General features: G+C 54.1%; 4 protein-coding genes across 4 annotated transcripts in view; 2 read left to right on the top strand and 2 right to left on the bottom strand.

Annotated features, from left to right (window-relative positions):
• Positions 1-1,110: 1,110 nt before the first annotated feature.
• GUITHDRAFT_153388 (hypothetical protein) lies at positions 1,111-1,509 on the bottom strand. The gene has a single exon (XM_005830134.1). The coding sequence runs from the start codon at positions 1,481-1,483 to the stop codon at positions 1,172-1,174; it is 312 nt and encodes a 103-aa protein (XP_005830191.1). The 5' UTR covers positions 1,484-1,509; the 3' UTR covers positions 1,111-1,171.
• Positions 1,510-4,305: 2,796 nt separating this feature from the next.
• On the top strand, positions 4,306-4,741 carry GUITHDRAFT_110936 (hypothetical protein; the record flags this gene model as incomplete). Its single annotated transcript, XM_005830135.1, has 3 exons — positions 4,306-4,361; positions 4,420-4,542; positions 4,591-4,741. 3 exons carry the CDS (start codon positions 4,306-4,308, stop codon positions 4,739-4,741), a joined length of 330 nt encoding a protein of 109 aa, XP_005830192.1.
• Positions 4,742-7,279: 2,538 nt separating this feature from the next.
• GUITHDRAFT_73293 (hypothetical protein) lies at positions 7,280-8,547 on the bottom strand (the record flags this gene model as incomplete). Its single annotated transcript, XM_005830136.1, has 3 exons — positions 7,280-7,454; positions 7,838-8,161; positions 8,402-8,547. Coding segments are annotated over 3 exons (645 nt in total), but the record flags the coding sequence as incomplete, so codon positions are not given.
• Positions 8,548-12,064: 3,517 nt separating this feature from the next.
• GUITHDRAFT_41190 (hypothetical protein) overlaps positions 12,065-19,021 on the top strand; it is a gene marked incomplete at both ends in the record, with an annotated part of 19,335 nt that continues 12,378 nt past the window's right edge. The window contains one exon of the mRNA XM_005830137.1: positions 12,065-12,271. Coding sequence (XP_005830194.1) covers positions 12,065-12,271 — 207 coding nt within the window. The remainder of the gene's footprint in view (positions 12,272-19,021) is intronic.

The raw sequence follows: 19,021 nt of genomic DNA on the forward strand, positions 1-19,021 counted from the left end.
CTCCTGCTCCTGCTCCTGCTCCTCCTCCTGCTCTCCCTCTTCCTCCACCTCCTCCTCCTCTCCTCCTCCTCCTCCTCCTCCTCCTCCTCCTCCTCCTCTTGATAATATCCAACGTGTTTCATGTAGATGCGCAGCAAGATTCCGATGAGAAGACGAGAAAGATAGAGGAGATGAAATCAGCTCTTGCTTCCCAAGAGTCCCTTGTTCATTCTCTCCGATCAGAGCTCGTACGAGCCTTTGGCTTGAGCTCCCCCTCCCCCTCCCCCTCCCCCTCCCCCTCCTTCTCCTTCCCCCCTCTATCCTCCTCCTCCTCCTCCGCCCCTTCACTATCGCCTCCAATGTGCCTGACCTGAAAGTATTTTTGCACTCCAGGACGAGCTAAGAAGCAGCAAGAAGAGCTTGGAGGATGAAAACAAGAGCCTGAGCCACCTCAAGCAGAACTTCCAAGACGTGCAGACGAAGCATGAGGTGCTTTCCTCTACCGCTGGGCCATGCGCGGAGACGTCTTGACTTTCTACTGTCCTTGTCTACAAGGTGACGGAGACAAAGTATCGAGCCCAGCAAGAGCTCTTGCAGAAGCAGTCGCAAGTACTTAGAGCACTGCAGGTCGTGCTGTTGTTTCCCAGCTCATGCACCTGATGAGAGGCCTCTGTTGCAGGAACGAGCGTCGTCGACAGAGCTCCAGCTGTCGTCCTTGAAGGTACAAGCCCCGTGGAGACGCTGCCGATGACGTCAAAGGCCTGCAGGGCGAGTACGATCAGTCGCGGGGGGAGTGCGAGAGCTTGCAGGAGCGGAGCAAGCGGATGGAGGAGGAGATGGCGCATGAGATCAGAGACTTGAAGGTGCTGCGAGTGAGAGCAGGACGAGCGTAACGCCATCCTGACAGAAGCAGCTTATGCTGCACAAGCGACGAGCCAACAAGGGCGCAGAGCTGAACAACCAGCTGCTGGGGCTGGTGACGAAGGTGCCTGACCTGAATCTCTTCGCCATGTCAAACTTGTCAGGCGATGGACGGCGACATGGATCAGGAGACGCTGGAGGAGCAGCTGCAGCCACTGAAACTAAAATGAATCAACTGATACTCCACGTCGTTGACGCGAAACACCGGGAGGTTGTCAAAAAGTTCATTTGTTCGAAAAGATGGCGGGATGCGTGAGCTAGCTTACAAGGATTAGACATCCTTGGCACAATAGTAGGGCTTGGGTTGCGAGCAGTCAGCATCTCCGATCTTTCCACGGAGAGCTCCAACTCCAAACACTTGCACGCAGTTCTCGCCCCCATCGCTCTTAGGATATCCCGCTCCCCACTGAGAGATGAGGAACATGATGTTCGACTTGTCGACGTTGTACCACTCGTTTCCTCCGTCAGGCGATCTCTTCAAGCCGATCCAGAAGTCTTGCATGCGCATGCGATCGGAAACGGACTTGAGGTCAGACTGGCTGGCAGGGGAGTACACATGTCCTCCCCAGGCGTGGCACTTCATCTCGGCGATGTCGAACTTGTCAGGCTCAGTGTTGATCTGCAAGCAGAGCGTGTCGCCGATGGTCAACCATCCTCCAGCCCTGTCGCAGCGCACTTGGACAGACTCGGGGCCGAGTGGGCCGACTGAGCCTTCGGGTCCGGGCTTGCCCTCGTCACCCTGAGGGCCCACAGGCCCTTCAGGTCCACGGGGACCCTGAGGCCCTGGAGGTCCGTAGAGACCACGAGGACCCTCGACGCCAGGAGGACCAGGATCACCCTCGGGGCCGGTGGGGCCAGGCTTGCCTGGAAGTCCGTCCTTGCCATCCTCTCCAGGAGCTCCGGGAGGTCCCTGCTCACCACGAGGACCATGGCTGTGCTCCTTAGTGACGATCTTCTTGCGAAGATTCTCGTCGTTCCACTTGAGCAGCTGCTTCATCTTGGAGTAGGCGTTGTCCTCCATAGTCTTCAGCCTGTCAACCCACATTCAATGATCTCACATCACTCGCACATTGACCACCTTTCGATTCTAGCCTCTGAGGCTTCGATTCTCTTATGATTCTCCTTCATGAAGTACTCCAACTTCTTGATTCTCTCGGCGTTACTATCATACCTGAAGAGAAGACGAAAGTCAACTCGTGCAAGACTATCACAAGATCTCACATTTTCTTGAAGATTTCCTTCAACAACATCTTGTTGCAAGCCTTTGTGCAGACGCCACCGGGGCACTTCAAGCAGCACGATGGGCAGGGGCTGGGCCTCTGCACGGAGATCGGGCCAGTGAAGCGAACAACAGTGGGTGGCTGCGCTGGAGGAGGAGGAACTGCCTTGATCTCAAGGTTCTTGATTGGGACTGGGGCAGGAGGAGGCAAGTTCAGGCTTCCACCGATCTGTTCGCGTCATGTCAGCTTCAACTCATCATCTCCTCGTGACTCACAGCAAACGCATTCGCTGGCTCGGCATCAAGCTGCTGAGCCTGTGCAGGAGAGATGGGGCTCAGCTGCTGCCAGTTCGCTGGAATCCCCTGAGTGGCTGTTTGATACTCGACAAGCTCTGAGGTCTGCAAGGACAAGAAGAGATCAGCTGATTTGAATTGCTTCTTAACAGAGAACAGATGGTGTATCGACGTCTAACAATGAAACGAACTTGCAGGCACAGAGCTGGGCTGGACGAACAGTCGGGATGATTCAAGTATACATAAACTATACACCCTCCGAGACATCAAACATAACGAGGAAAAACAAAACATGCAGCAATGACAATTATCTTTTGACAAACAGCAGTGTTGAGGTATACAAAGATCGCAACTTCAACATACCCACTACCTCTATCCACCCATGTCCCCCCGACATTCACAAAACTCACTCTTGAGGCCAAAAACAGCCAACCACACTCTAACGTGACTAATGACATCATGGTTATCATCAAGATCAAAACCCTTGTCAATCAACATCAACACGTCCGTGCTCCCACTATAATAGCATACTGCTCCACCTAACTCCATTTCTTCCATATCGTCGAAACATCATCAACGGCAGATCAAACATTCATCCTAGTCATCCTAGTCATCGTCAAGGTTTTCCGCACCTTTGGGGTCGTCCTATTCATCGTGATGATCATCGCCATCACCAGCAGCGTCCCCGCGGCTCCCGCCGCCTTCGCCGCCATGCCAGCCATGGCTCTTCGCGAGACACCTCTTCCCGCGGGAACCCTCATCCCCACTAAGTTCGATCCCTCATCCCCCCAACCTGTGCAACCACCCCCACCCCTTCTATGACCCTCTACTTGAGGGAATTATGACCCCTACTTTGACTTCGCCCCTCATCTCCCCTAAGTCCCGAATGTATGTCTTTGGCCTGGTCTTTGGCCAGGTCTTTGCAGAGGTCTTTGGCCCTCATCCAGGCCCTCATCCCCACATTACCTTTGTCCCTCATCCCCTCCTACTCCCCTCCTCGGAAAGGGGTCCAGACTACAGGAAAATAAGGGGTAGCACTTGGGTAAAGAGGGGGTGGTGGTCGACAGATTAGAGATAAAGGGGTAGTGAGAAGAGAAATCGGGGGTAGGGGTGGATATAGGCAGCCCCTGTAGAACCTAAGTGAAAATGTTCATCGGAGAAGATTAATGGAGGCCAACGAGTGATGGCGCGCAGGAGCAGGAGCAGGAGCAGGAGCAGGAGCAGGATGAGCAGCATGGGGAGAAGGAGCAGGAGCAGGAGCAGGAGCAGGAGCAGGAGCAGGAGCAGGAGCAGGAGCAGGAGCAGGAGCAGGAGCAGGAGCAGGAGCAGGAGCAGGAGCATCACTGTGCTGGACAATAAGGGAGATGACGAGATGGCGATGGCGACGGTAATATCGATGAATAAGTGTATGGTAAGGGAGAGGGGAAGGGAAAGGCACTGAGGCCATCATGATAGAAACATGCAAGGGGATTCAAGCACTTGTGGAGGGGAGGTTGAAGAGCGGTCGCGAGCTGAAGTATAGGAGGGAGATCAAGGCGATATGAGATGAAGGCAACATTCGAAATATTTGAATAGGAGACGTTTACATAGCCTTCCAGACATGATGGTGACAGACAGGCTAAACGAGTTGACATGGTGACAGACAGGCTAAACGAGTTGACATGGCAGGTGTAGCGCTGAGAGGTGTTTCCTGTTGGATTCCAGAGATCGCTTGCAAGGTCGAACAACAAGGGAGACATGAAGAGATGACAGCAAGCATCATGAACCAACATCTGCGTGCATGCACGTGTGCGGAGAGAATTGAGAAAGAGTGATGGAGGCGGGAGAAAGTTGTACATCAAACAGCCATGTTGCAGACAGCAAGACAGTGCATTCTCCTTCTGCTCCTTACGATGTTGAACTGCTCGAACGTGCACACTGAGCTCGCAGACACTATGTTCGAGACCAGGTGCTACAGTTGTTGAGTTGCGTTGAGGAGGAGGTTTTACTGAGCTGGTTCCTGTCAGGATGTGGGGCAGTTTCGAGCATCGCAACCCGCACAACGTAGGAGATGTGTCTTCATTCTTTCGAATGAGGGACGAGGAGCTGGTGGATCTGCTTCAAAGAGATTCAGGATCGTGTGACTCCCTGTGAGTTCTCTATTGAGATGTTCATTCAAGTCTCATGTATGTCACCAGAGATCAGTCGCAAGATTGCTTCTCGTCGCAAAGTGCTCAGAGCGGGAGACCGAAAAATCGTTGCCATCACATCGGAGGTTGCAACAAGCGAGCCATCTTTGGCGATGTTCGAGGGAAAGGACTGTTCTGCGCGGAGCACAGACACGAGTGAGACGATCGACCTCTGCTGGGCTTCACGTGAACCTGACATGACTGTAGGTCACACGTGGACTTGAACAGGAAGAGATGCAGGTCTTGTATTCCTCCTCCTCTACCTCTCTCCTTCCCTCCTTCCCTCCCTCCTCCCTCCCTCCTTGCTTCCTTTCCTCTTCCTCCTCTCTCCCCCTTGCTCACTCTTTCCCTTCTTGCTCCTCATTCACGTAGACGTCACGTTCACATTCAGAACAGGCATGCAGAAGGCTGCAACGAGTTTGCCAACTATGGTGACCAGCTACGAAACTCCAAACATGTTCAGTTCTGCAAGAGGCACAAGGAGATGGATCACAGCTCGACAAAGAGCTACTTGTGTAATTCACCAGGTTCTTGTTACCTTACAAACATTCCCCTCCCCTTCACCCACTGCCTCCTCAGCGTGTCCTTCTCCTTTCATCTCTCGTCACTCGCTTTCCTCCCTCACTCCTGGTTGTTTCCTCGTCCTCCCTCTCTGCCCTCTGAATCGTTTTATCCTGCTCCCATCTCGCTCTCCCCCATCCCCATGGTTGTCTCTTTGTTCTTCTCCCTCCCTCTTCTCCCTCTCTCTTCTCCTCCCTCCTCCCTCAGACTCCTTCTATCGCCTCCCTCTCTCTCTCTTCTCAATCCTCTGAACAAGGAGCTTCTAGGTTGCTGTCTTTCAGCAAGCTTCGGCCCGAAAGACACGAGAAGGCCCGTCACCTGCAAGAAACATTCGCAAACAAGTTTCGTGGACCTCCGACATGCATCATGCATCCATCACAACTGCACGAGGTGGGGGAGAGGAGGGGAGGAAGAGAGGGGGGAGGGAGGGAGAGGGAGGGAGAGGGAGAGGGAGAGGGAGAGGGAGTGAAGCAGCAGCAGCAGCAGCAGCATGCTGCCGGGTTAGAGCTGACAGGCTCATGTAACGCAGGAGGGCATACTATGGGGAGCTCGGCAAGAGCGCGCAGACTTGCTTGCTGCATCGGCGGGAAAACTTCGTAGACCTGACATCGAAACTTTGTGAGCATGCGCGAGACGGATTGAGATGCGTGAAGCAAGCAAACTTCGGATGTCTCAGTGAACGAAAGAAGGTGAAGGAGGAGAGAGGAAAGATCTGCTGAGCTGACGGCCTGCTTGCTCGCAGCGGTTTTGCTCGAGGCACAAGAGGGTGGGGGATGTCGACCTACGGCTGCGCAATAGAACGGCAGTTGAAGTTCTGCTGGAAAAGGGGAGGGGACGAGGAGAGGAGGGGAGGGGACGAGGAGGGGAGGGGACGAGGAGGGGAGGGGACGAGGAGAGGAGGGGAGGGGACGAGGAGGGGAGGGGACGAGGAGAGGAGGGGAGGGGAGGGGAGGGGGTGAGATTGGAAGGGAGCGACGGAAAGAGCCCGAGGACAAGAAGCCACGAAATTTTGTACTCGAGATATAGTTGATTGACTGCAGAAACTCCAATAATGAGATGATAGAGAAAAAGGAGAGGGAGAGGGCGGAGAACAGGACGCTGAACAATGAAGCACAAAGGAGGAGAAGAAAAGGATTGAGACGATTACACTCTTGAGTTTGTTTCTTCCAACATCTTGTTTTCTCAACATCTTTGTTAACTTACATACTCGCTCACATTCATATGGAAGCATCAAGCTGACATCCTTGCATACAATGAAGTTGAGATTCCTTCTGATCAAGATCTTTGCTTGTCGTTAAGGCTCACAAACCTTTTCCTCTACCGTCTCCTGTCCTGTCATAGGCTTCCCCTTCCCTTTCCCTCCCCTCCCCTCCTCTTCTCCCATCCCCTCCTCTTCTCCTTCCCCCTCCTCTTCTCCTTCCCCCTCCTCTTCTCCTGCCCCCTCCTCTTCTCCTGCCCCCTCCTCTTCTCCTGCCCCCTCCTCTTCTCCTGCCCCCTCCTCTTCTCCTGCCCCCTCCTCTTCTCCTGCCCCCTCCTCTCTTTCGTCTCTCTCTCCTCGTCTCTCTCTCCTCGTCTCTCTCTCATGGCCGCCTTCTCTCGTCTTTCTGACGGTCTAGTCGGTGCCTCCGACTGACCGGCTCCGCTTGTACTCCGATGCTCGTCGTATGCATTCTTCCGCCAGGTCCTTGGAGAAGGATGAACTCCGAGGGAGTGGTGATGACGTTCCAGCCGTGCCTCCCTCGCCTTCTCCTCCTCCTCCTCCTCCTCCTCCTCCTCCTCCTCCTTCAGCGGCGGCGGCGGCGGCAGCAGCAGCAGCAAGGAGGAGCTCGGGAGTGACGATGTCAGCGCCCTGGCTCGACGTCTCCCACACTCTCACGACGTCGTCGATGGTGGGTCTTCTTCTCATCTTGGCGATGACATCTGTGAAGCTCAGGTACATCTCCTTGCTCCACCTCGTGCTGCCGTCCTTGGCGATCACTTCATGTCGCGTGCTGTATGTATCCATGACGATCGCCAGCAGCATGTTGAGGATCACTAGCGAGACGAGGCAGATGTATCCAGACACCCACGCAAAGCCCAACGCGACCGTCTGAGGGTCAAGACTCTTGAGCTCCTGCCAGGTGGTCATGTCGGAGACGAGCAGCTCGAAGCACGTCATGAAGGAGACGCCGACGGAGGAGAAGCCGGTCACTTCATGCCCGAAGAGGAGGGTGCCGCTGCTGGCGAAGCAAAAGACGATGGTGAGGAAGACAAGGACGAAGTGGAAGATGTCGTTGGCGGCGGCAGCGAAAGTTTCCACGATGAGGGCGAGTCTTGGTTGTACTCGGATGACGTCGAGGAAGAGGAGGAGGAAGAGGAAGAGGTTGATAGAGCAGCAGATGCGATAGGACGAGAGATCTTTGGTCACCTTGCTGATCCGGTCCTGCCATGCCACAAGCTCAGCGTCAGCAACACACACACAGAATCATGCTGGCTGCTCCTCCCCTGACCTGCTCTCACCCTTGCCTGCCCTGCCCCGCACGTCCTCCTTCTTACCTGCACCTCCACCTCGTGTAGCAGGAAGTCTTCGGCGATGTTTGCGATGATCCCGTACGTCTCCTTCATCATCATCAAGTGCCACCAGACCGTGAGGGAGATGGAGAAGCCAGCGGTCATGTAGGAGATGACCTCCCAGAAGGTCGGCAAGCGGCGGTACAGCACGTCAGGGACGGATGACAACGTGATGAGCGTGAAGATGAGCAGGCAGACGAGCCAACCGGCGTCGCTCAGGTAAGCAGGAGCAGGGCTCAGCTTGTAAGGGTCGAGCACGATGGAGGAGATGGAGAACTCGTTGTCGATGAAGCCTCCCCTCTCGATCTGCAGCGTCAGCACGGCCTCTGTGAAGACGCTCAGCTCTCCGTTGTACAAGCTGATGACAAGCTCCACAAAGTCTGTCTGTCTGTCGATCCAATGCCTCGCTTCCAGGTACCGCACGCGTTGTGCCAGCAGCCTTGACTCCATCGTGTCGTTGAGCCAGAACCTGTACACCCCTGGCTCCCCCTCCTCCTCCGTGAAGCCCTCGCCTGCCGTCTTGGCGTCGACCAGATCTACTCCCTCTGCGAAGGGAGCAGCATCTACACACCCCACCCCCTCCTCGTGACGGGCCGGAACCTGGTCGTAGGGCGAGCACAGCGGGAGGCCGAAGGGCTCCACGTCGGGCTTGCCGCCCTTGGGGTGACAGCTGGAGCCGTAGAAGCTGTCGAGCATGTGTACGGCGCACGACGTCGGTCTGGATCGTGTCTGCTGCATCCTGACGCTCCCTAGGATCCTGTTGTACCTGGCGATCTTCCCCCAGTCGGACTTGTCGAGCTTGTCGCCTGCCTCGTCCGTCTGGACGAAGGTGATGGGGATGAAGACGTGCTCCATCCAGTCCCAGAACTCACTCACAGAGTGAACGTCTTGGAAGTGCGAGATCGAAAGATCCTTCCTCTCCGAGAACAGGTACAGGTGCTCGATCGATTTCTCCACTTCATCAACCCTCCCGACGTCGACATGGAGCATGACGGACGAGAAGAACGTCACGGCAAGTAGCACTATCAGCGGTAGCTTCACGAAGCTGCTCCTCGTCCGCCTGATGTTGGAGATATACTCCATCAGCTCGTCGTGTCTGATCGCCAGCTGATCGCGAAGGTTCCGGTGGCGGGAGCTTGCTGCCGTCCGGGCGGTGTTGGGGACACTGCTGGTCGACTCGTATACTGGGATGGTGCATTCGTCGCTCCTGCCATGCTGACGTGTCTCGCTCTCTCCGGCTGGAAGACCGGTGGGCTCCGCAAGGTCGGAGATAGAGATCTCCTCCTCATACTGCAACGGATAGACTTTGTTGGAGTGCGCAGAGGGTCTGCGCGAGGCGGGGGTGGCATTGTTCTGTGCTTCCTCTGACGGTGCATGCGATACCATCCGCCTGTCAAACGCTGTCAATCACATGGGGAGCAAGCAAGCATCTTGCAGTGATCGTAATCTACCCTCTTCCTATCATTCTTCCGCTCATGGGGGTCGCTGGCGTCAGCATGCTCTCAGCGACATGATGGCATGCTGTCTGAGGGCTGGGAGGAGGATTGTATCAGCTACGTGCTCGACTGAAGGCTGTTTGCACGTCAGTCACTACCTCGCTCCTATCCTCCGCTTCCCTCCCCTCCTGTCCGGCCTCTGCCATTATTACGCCGAATTCGGAAAAGTAAAAACATTATTACACAAGATAGGGGTGGGTGGGGTACTGCGGTGGTATGTATGACAAAATCTTTTAGGTACGGGGGTGGTATAACAGTCATTTTGGGGGGTGGAACCTAGAAGGGGTCCGTTGATCTTTCAAGGGCACTTTTAGCGACTCTGCTCATTTCTTTCTTTTTCAGTCAATGTAAGAGTGGTGCATGATCACTACTCGAGGCCCGCCCGGTCCGAGTCCGGCCGCCGCCCGGCCGGCCGGCCGTCCGTCCGTCACATGCCGAGTCCGACTCGGTAGGTGACGGTCCGGAAACTCAGTGACCCGGCTTCTCGAGGCTCCCGGTCCCGAGTCGGCGTCCGATCCGATCATCGGGCTCGGAGTCCTTCGGAACGGTACGGGGGGGCTTGCCAACACAGTGCCACGGTGTACTCAGTACGGCATCGCCAACTTGCCACACGCGGCAAGATGAGAAGAAGACCCACCTTTGCATCTATCGGAGCCACACCGTGTCCGTAGACTTCGCCGGAGCCAGGGCGCTGTGACCGTTTAGGCTTCCGATCGATGATCGTCACTCCCCGGAGCTCCGAGTTACCGTAGTTAGGCCGGGCTGCTGAACGCCCGGCCCCGGTCATCAGTCGCGGCACTGCGCGGGCGGAGACTCGTGACCCGGTAGCGCCGGGCGGCTGCTGCCGCCCGGGGCCCGCCGCCCGGCCCGGGGCCACGCCGGCCCGCCGGGCTGAGCCCCGTGGGCCGGCTCACCGTCACGGTGACGGTGGCACGGTCGTACTACGGTAGTCACTGAGTGTCGGACCGTCGCCCGCGGCGGCCGGCCCGCCGCCGCCGAGGCCCGGGCCGCCGCACAGCGGCAAGTTTTACGTGACCGTAGTCCTAGCCAAGCCGCTACTATCATGATCGGATCATCGCGGCCCGGCCGCCGGTGTGTGACAGTGGGCCCGGCCCCATCAAACCAACCTGGCACAGTGCGGCAAACTAGTTAACTGATTCACCGTGTGCCGGGCCCGTGGGCCGCACTGCATGACGGCCGCGGGCCCAGTCAGTCACTACCGTTTGCCCTAGTACCGGTAGAGCATCAGGGGGAGGGGTAGGCTTGAGGCTGTTTGCTGTGACGAAAAGAGGGTGGGTCCGAGGGTGGGTGCGGGGATGGGGGATAAACAAACGGGCGACATGCCGAGCTATGGCAGCGGCCGAGGGGGAGACGCGAGAGGGGCAGAGATGGAGGAGGAGGTGGAAGGGGAAGAGGAGTTGAAGGAGGAGGTGGCTTCGTCTGTCTCCTTCGTGTCGGAGGCCTCCGACAAGTTTGAAGAGCCTATCGAGGACGAAGGGGATAGAGAGAGTAGCGATGGATCAGTTGTGGACGTAACTGCTCTGAGAGAGCAGTACATGAGTCGCGTCATGGGAGCGGAAAGCTCAGAAGGTATCCAAGAACATGTCGATGAGGTAGAGGAAAACGAAGATGCAAGTCTGCATGGAGGAATTCCTGTATTTGAACGGGCAAAGGAAAAGGAACCGAGTATACAGGCTCAAGAGGATGGGAACTATGATGAGTATGAAGATGACTGGGATGGCGATGAAACTGCTGAAGCAGCATCCTCCAAGATAGACGAGGGAGACATCATAGTGAAATCTGTTGACGATGAAGGGCATTCCTTCCTGCCTCGCAGCGCAAACCGTGATACAGGGCACCACCTTGCAGACATCAAAGAGGACGAGGCGAGCTCGTCGAGAGCGACTTCAGCGAGTCGTGAGAGGAGTGACTATGAGGAGGATGCGGATGAGAGTGAAGCGCAAGCCGATGATCAAGCCGCTGTGATCGACGAGGACGAGATCCCTGAGATGGCCAAGAGATCGAGGAAGAAGCACAGGTTTAGCATTGTCTTGCATCATACCATGCAAGCCTCTGAGGCTCGCGAGATGTCTGGAGCACCCAAGACTGCATGGTGGAGAGGCGGAGCCTTCACCATGAAACAAGCAGCTTGTGTTGTCCAGCGAAACATCCGCTCCCACCAGGCCCGGCAAAAGTTTCACGACTTGTACACGGAACGGATTCAAATAAGAGACGCCAAATTCAGCAAAGAGCTGGTTCGGACGATGTTTGAAGCGTTCGAGAGGGGAGACCTGGAGCGAACGAAGATGATCGTCTTCCAAGACCCGAGGATCATCAACGTCGTGGGAGTTGACGCATGGCAGGGCGACACTCTCATACACCTTGCAGCTCGCAAGGGAGACGCCCCCATGCTTCGCTTCCTTCTACGACAGGAGGTCAAGGCAATCTGCATGGCCAACAGCCTTGGGCGAGAACCTCTGCATGAAGCAGCCGCGCGGGGACATTTTGAGGTGATCAAGGCGCTGAGAGACGGACGTTTCTACACGAGGAACGCGCGGGACGGCAAGTCGTGGACAGCCTTGCACCATGCGGCTCAGATTCAAGGGCAGCTGGGGGCAGACATCATTCACTTCCTGTGCCGCATGATGAACTTCTCTGTGGACGACGAGGTGCTGCAGCGATGTGAGGAGAGGGGTGTTCGCAAGGGCGATACCGCCCTGATCATCGCTGCTAGATGTTGTAACGACCAGGCGGTCCGATGGCTCCTGGAGTTCGGGGCTGGAATCCGTCACCTCAACTTGCCGGATAGAAACTCAGCACTCCATGAAGTGATTCTTGCCAGCAGACACCCTCAAGTGAACTACAAGAAACTGTTGCAAGTCGTCAAGACGATCATCTCTGCTGGAATCGATGTGGATGCGTACAATGCCGATCACATGACTCCCCTGCACTTGTCGTCTTCTGTTGGGTCTCATCGCCTATTGGCGTATCTTCTCTTGTACACCAAGGCCAACATACACGCCAAGACGAAGAAAGGCTACACCTCTCTGCACTTGGCCGTGGTAGAGGGGATGGAGAAGTGTGTGAATATCATTCAAAACACAAAACCAGAGGCCCTCGACGACTTGGACGACCAAGGGAATACTGCTCTGCACCTGGTCTGCCTTGCCAAGAACCCCCAAGGAGTCTTAAAGGCTCTGCTGGGATTCCGAGGGATAGACGCTGAGGTGAAGAACAGACAAGGCCAGACAGCAGCAGAGATGGCGATCGCGATGGGGAAGGTGGAGATAGCGGCAGCAATCAACAAGTACGTGGTCGATGAACGATCTAGCGCTGCCAAAGAGCTGAATGAGCTCGAGCTGAAGCACAGATCCGCGTCCATTATCCAGAAGTTCTACAGAGAGAAGTCGAGCTCGCTCAAGTCGCTCAAGAGTTGTCGCAGCGACGGGGAAAGTCCGAACAGCCGTCATGATCGATTGTCTGACGTCAGAAGGGTCAGAAATGAACCTCTCATCAAGGCGTTTGTCAAGAACTTCGTCGACAAAGAAGCTGTCGACACGGTAGATGATGCCACCGCACATGATGGGAGAGGCGAGGTCGATGAGGAGCGACAGAACCTGTCTCGAAAGTTCGTCGCCATGTTTGCCAACGACAAGATGTACAAGCACTTCACGCATTGCTCGGATCGGTCGTTCAAAGCTAACGAATCAGTGATGACCCATGAAGATATGCTGAAACTTCTGAGCTCGTGCGGGCTATTGGAAGACATCATACCTCGCTCTCGAGTTCACGACCTCTTCTACTCCTCGTCGGGATCTATCTTTCAGCAGGAGTCGAAGCTGGGATTCCGAGAGTTTCAGAAGTTCATGCAGGAAGTCTCACTGGGGGCGGACAAGAGAGTGCTGGCGCATCACATTCACTTCATTCACGACGTCCTGGTTCACAAGAGCCAGGAGGCGGTCTCCCTTGCCCCTCACGCAAGTTGGCCTAAGAGTCCCTTCTGGGTGGAGAAGTCTGAGTACCTGCCGACCGTGACCTCTCTGACGGAGAAGAAACATCATCTGACTTCAAGTCGCTCCCACCTCTCGAGCTCTAAAGGCAGCAGAAGTCCCATGCTGTCTTCCCCGGTATCGAAACCCTCCTCGCCCAACCGTAGGGCCCTCCTCGACTCCTCTCGCGCATCTCCGACTCGAAGCAAGTCGAGGCTGCTGGAGGACGTGAGGGCGGCAGAGGCAAGCGACGACGACATGGTGGACGGCGTGTTCAGGTCGCGATCGAGCACGTCGCTCTTGTACGCGAAGAAGAAGCCTGTGGAACACGCGAGGGCGTCTCGTCGTTTTTTCTGGGCTGCTCGAGGGTGTTCGCGGAGCTCGAGTGAGATGATCACAGGTAAGGTCATCCGAGGCATCGCCGACATCTCTCCTCTCCTCAAGCCCGTGTGGGTTGAACACACTCCCGCCATCGTTCCCATGCCCTACTTCTTCGACTCCCTCCATGAAGACGCCTACAAGAAAAGCTTCGAGCTGGGAGATTATATCGGATGCTTTGACGTGCTGGAGTCTAGCTTGAACCGAATCTCCTTCAAGGCCGAGCCTCGCCTTTACGAGCGCGTCTACTGTCAGGTCATCGCCTTCTGCATCCGCTACGCCTCTCGCTGCATGAAGGCTCAGAACGCGCCCACAGCCGTCTACCTCCTCCAGAAAGCCGAGCACATGTCCCAGCAGGTGATGCCGGGACAGCTGTCCTCGAGCTGACGTTTGCATGCAGAAACTCTCTGAGCTCCATGGGATAGCTGGCTTGTACGCCTGGACCATGGACGCGCTCGCCCACTACTACTTCCTGCGCTCCAAGTTCAACGCAGCCTACAGGTCGGGAGTGAGGCATGTTGGCGTCGACTGACAGGAGAGAAGGTGCATGATGAAGGCCATGAGGTACATGAGCATGATCAAAAGCGAAGAGAGCAAGGCTGCCTGGAAGTCGCACCTCTGCGTTATCCTCCTTGCCCTCAACAAGAACGTTGAGGCCGAGGAGTACATCAAGGATGCTATGAAAGGCTTCTTTCAAAGGTCATCCGCCGTGTACCGACCCTCTGAGCTAACGACCAGCGTCCAGGAACGACGAGGTTTTGACACAAGATGTCATTTTCGACCTTGTTCCCAAGGCTCAGCAGCACCTTGCGGCCGTTCTCTTCCTTGACCTGGCGATCTGTCAAGCGAAGCTGCTCAGATACGACGAGGCTCTCAACACCTCACAGTTTGCTGTCTTGTTTGTGCAAGAGGTGAGGGAGGGCAACGTACTTCAAGCTCGCGTCCAGGTCCTCTGACACCTCTCCCCTCCAATGATCAGCTGACCTTGATGCAGAACCTTCGCGATGCGCTGGAGACGTACAAGCGAGTGAAGGAAGATCCGCCTGATGCCCAGCAGCTCATGGGGACTTCGCACGACCAGGCACACGCTCAACAGTCCTTTCCTCATCTTGTATCCAATTAGTTTGCTGAGCCAGATGTTTGTACAGTAAAATTCTTTCACTCCGTAGAGCTCGGAAGTTGTTGGTGACTCGGATACTTGAAGCAGTCCTTGTGACGAGTTTCCGTCCATTCTTTCGCCTTCACATCGCCGATCACAGTAAGAATGAATGGACGTCGCCAGAGCAAGTAGAGGAGGACTGACTTCAGCAGGCTGGTGTCAGGAACCACCTTCAAGTCAAGGGCAGGAGTGACCTTCTAGACCTCCGATCATGGTCAACCTCAAGTTTTACTCAACCTCTTTAAAAGTGTTTTTAGCTGGATTGCGTGTCATTTACCTTTATATGTATTGTACGAGTACAAGTATTTAGTTTTACTTGAACTATATAAACCTGACAGGAAAAAAATGTGTAGTACATCGAATCGTACCTAGATCCCATAGCTCTGCTTAATCCCCCGATTGTAAAAGTGATTTAATGTTTATAATATATATAGTGCAGGGTTCACTAGTACCTTCAAGGAGGGACCATGACACGTTCGCACCCCCTCTGCAAGTATGAGATGTTGAAATTCTCACTCGAAATTTTTGTGTTGTTTCGCCAAATTTACTCCAAGAATTATGTGGAGGACTCTAATCATTCAAGGATCAGCTGGAGAGTTCGGACGCAGCCTTATATTCCGTGAATGGGCCCCAAAGTCATTCCAAGCTGTAGTAAATTTGGTAGATGTGTAGACTCCGAAAGGGGTGGGGTGATACGCAGGATTTGACCTCGTTGGGTGGGGTAAACAGCGATTAATGAAGGGGTGGGGGTACTAAAAAATAACGTGCAGGTGGGTGGGCGAGAAATTTCAAGAAACAGCTCCGAGGGGGTGGGTGGTAGGTACAAGGTGCGGGGGTTATGGGATTCTGTCAATGTGCACCAGCGGCCTGTAGGGTGGTCAAGGAATATCTAACCGGTGGGTTCAAAGTCGTTACTTCCTGCCTCTGAAAAAGAGGGGTCCAATACTATTGAATGCGGGGTAGAGAAGTGAGTCAGCTGACAATCGGGGTAGGGTATGAAGAGGTGGGGTGCAGAGGGGTCAGAAGGAAACAACTGGGGTGGGGGTGGATGCGGGGATGATAAAACGAGGGGGTGGAATTGACGTAGGACACTGATGATGAAATGGTGGTGGGAAGCAACGCAAACTGTGGCGATGCGAAGGAGGGAGGGGAGTGAGAGATGGGGGAGGAGGATGAGGGATAGGAGGAAGGAAAGTCAAACAGATCTAGATATGGTGAATGCAGAACCAGACATTGACAGTAATTGTGCAGGAAGGAAAGAGGTAGAAATTTATGGATAGGATTAGCGCAAGGCGATCTGAGTTGGGGGATAGCAAAGAGAGAAAAAGGCAAAGGTAGTAGGAATCAAACATCATGATCTTGTGTCATCTTCATCTTCTATTTGTTCACGATTTTATCTCCTTATCGCGAATTTTGAGCATCGGAATGGTGGTGGATACAGATTCGGGCAATGAACCCAGCCACGAGTTTGCTTGTCATGGGCTAACCGAAGTTGCCACTTTGCAGACTTCTTGAAACACCAACATGCTTGTCGCTCCAAAATTAGCTTCTTCTTTTGCTGCAAAAGATGCAGCAGCAGAGCCAACGAACAGCTCAGACACTCCGAGGGACGGTGAGATCAGGATGTATCGTCGCCAATCGACAGCTGAAGTAGGATGTCCCTTTGATCCCTTGAATTCTGTGTCAACCAAACTTCTGACTGAGAGCCAGGATCTGTTGAGGAAGCTAGATCGTCTCAATATTGAGCTCGAAGGAACGATGAACTCCATGGGCGCCACATTATCATTAGCGGAGAAGTAATTCAATCTCCTCTGTTGCCTTCTGCGAAAGAACCTTGCTGATTCTCTCCTAGCATCCGAAAGGATGCTGGAAACTTGATTGCATCCTGGTTTTCGAACCTTCATCCTTCGGAGGTTTGACTACCCTTCGTTGTGTTGCGCAAGTTGACCGGCAAGCGTTTCTTGACAGTTATCCGAGAAGATCAACCAAACATTCGACAAGTTTGACTACAAGAAGACAGGCGTTCTTGACAGGTGTTTAGTTGATCATTTCTTTGTTTGCTCATCACTCGTGTGACAGGGAAGAGTTTCACAACGCGTTCGCTTCCATGGGAAAGAGGCTCGCTAGCGGAGAGTTGGACGTCCTCATCACTGATTTTGACACAAGCGGTGACGGGACGATAGATCGGGTTTTCACTTGCTCATTTCATGTTTTCGACCTCATACAAGATATGATCGCAGGAGGAATTTGAGCATATGATTCGGACAGAGCTGAAATCACATTGCAAACTTACATGCAAGTCTTGCAAGCTGTTGAGAAAACGATCCAGCAGCGCGGTAGATCATTTTGTTGTTTGGTGGAAAATAATGTTCCTTTCAGATGGATGCCATCTCTCAACGAGCTGCAGTCATTATCCAAAAACTCGTGAGAGGGATGCAAGCAAGGAAACTTATTTCATCTCGGAGAAAGGCGGCTTGTGTAATACAGAAGGTGTATCGCGGTCGAATCATCAGGAAGCAGGTCAAAACGATAAGATTTGCAAAAGCAGAGATTGAAAGAGCTGCAAAGAGCAAGCAGACAGTCATTTCAAGAGATCCGATCGCTTCAAGAGCAAAGATGATAGCTTCCTCTGTCGAATTTCGAAGAACCGCAAGCTCCGGAGGAAATGAAGAAAGAAGTTCGAGAAGGATCAGCACTGGAAGAATGGAACAAAAATTTCTGCAATCTGATCGCAAAATCCCACAAGTCAACAAAGTCTTTCTGAGCCTCTCCGTGATTGAAAATGAAAAGCAAAATAGGACCAGACAGTTGCAAAGTATGTCATTGTTTCGCAATAACAGTGATATCACCGATCAACTTGTGCACAACAATTCGTTCAACATGAGACGAGGGAGTGCTGTTTCCCAATCTCTGCAAGAGCCTGTCCACAGCTGGGCAAGAAGGAGATTATCTATCAACGATGCAGCGCATGCAAGTCAACAGACTGAGAAGGATGGTTTTGGAAGAACTCAATCAGTGGTAGAAGGCTTCGGAAGAACTCAATCAGTGGCAGAAGGCTTCGGAAGAACTCAATCAGTGGCAGAAGGCTTCGGAAGAACTCAATCAGTAGATGTTGGGACAAACTACTATGCAAACGATGGGCATATGACGGACAGGTCATCAAATGCAAAAGATCCTGACGTGGCTTCATTGCAAAGGCGAGGAAACGTTGTCGTTCGAACTTTACTGATGAGACCTAAGACCGGTGAGAACACTTAGTACTCTCCTTGCTCCCTTCCTTACTTGAAAGTTTCCAGTCGATACCAATAAGTCCAATCAAGGCGAGTCCAACTTCTCTTCGTCGAGCAGGAAATTCAAGTCGTTGCTCAACAACGGCAAGGCAGCGCTGCCGAAGCGCAACTCCGAGGGGGCCAATCTGCCTCCCGTCTTGAACCGCATCAGTCAGGGCATCTCTTCGCTCAAGGCGAGGGTCGTCGCCAAAGTCAACGGAAAGCCGAAAGATCCCAACCATGGCCGCAGGCAATCAGCGCCTGAGGAGCCCATCACTTTCGGCAGGACAAGCTCTGCTCCTTAGAGCATGTGAGAAGGAAGCAAGAGGCTTCTGCTGCCATAGTCTCTTCTTCTAGATCAGCTTCTATGGTCAATTGTTTCTTCTCCTCTCCCTTCGTCGGGCATCAACGCGTCTTCTCCGCTGCCTTCTTGGCACGCGTCTCCTTTATCTGCCGTCTGTTCAGTTTCTCCAGCCGACCCTCAACAGCCCTGGACCTCTCGGAGGAGCCCCATGAGGATGGGAAGGAGGACAGGAACGAAGTAAGGAACGTAGATGGCAAACTTGTGATCGTCGGGAAAGTAGAGCTGAAGAAGTATCAGCGACAGCACAAGGGGGAGCGAAGGAGATGCAAAGGAGAAAAGAGACTTACCATGGATAGGATCGAAGGGTCGAAGAACACGTTTTCTGCTCTCTCGCACGCGAACGCGGCGTCCTCGGACGCATCTAGTAGACCGTGAGCGGACAAAGGGGAAAAAGTTGACAACAAGTACTTGTGAAATCTGCTCTGCTCCATGCTTCCTCTGCACTTCCTAGTCGCTCGACAGCCTCCTGCACGCCATGACGGATCTCATCTCGTATCACCTGCACCTCCTGCGTAAGCCCCTGCCTCCTCCTCCTCCTCCTCCTCCTCCTCCTCCTCCTCCCGTATCTCCTCCTCTTGTTTCTCCTCCTCCTCCTCCTGTTTCTCCTCCTCCTCCTCCTGTTTCTCCTCCTCCTCCTCCTCCTCCTCCTCCTCCTCCTCCTCCTCCTCCTCCTC

This window comes from Guillardia theta (genome assembly GCF_000315625.1).
Source record: "Guillardia theta CCMP2712 unplaced genomic scaffold GUITHscaffold_48, whole genome shotgun sequence".
NCBI classification, from domain to species: domain Eukaryota; class Cryptophyceae; order Pyrenomonadales; family Geminigeraceae; genus Guillardia; species Guillardia theta.

What these genes read in the sequence shown, in the direction of transcription:
- GUITHDRAFT_153388 (XM_005830134.1), bottom strand. Translation starts at nt 1,483, where the DNA reads ATGAAGTGCCACGCCTGGGGAGGACATGTGTACTCCCCTGCCAGCCAG.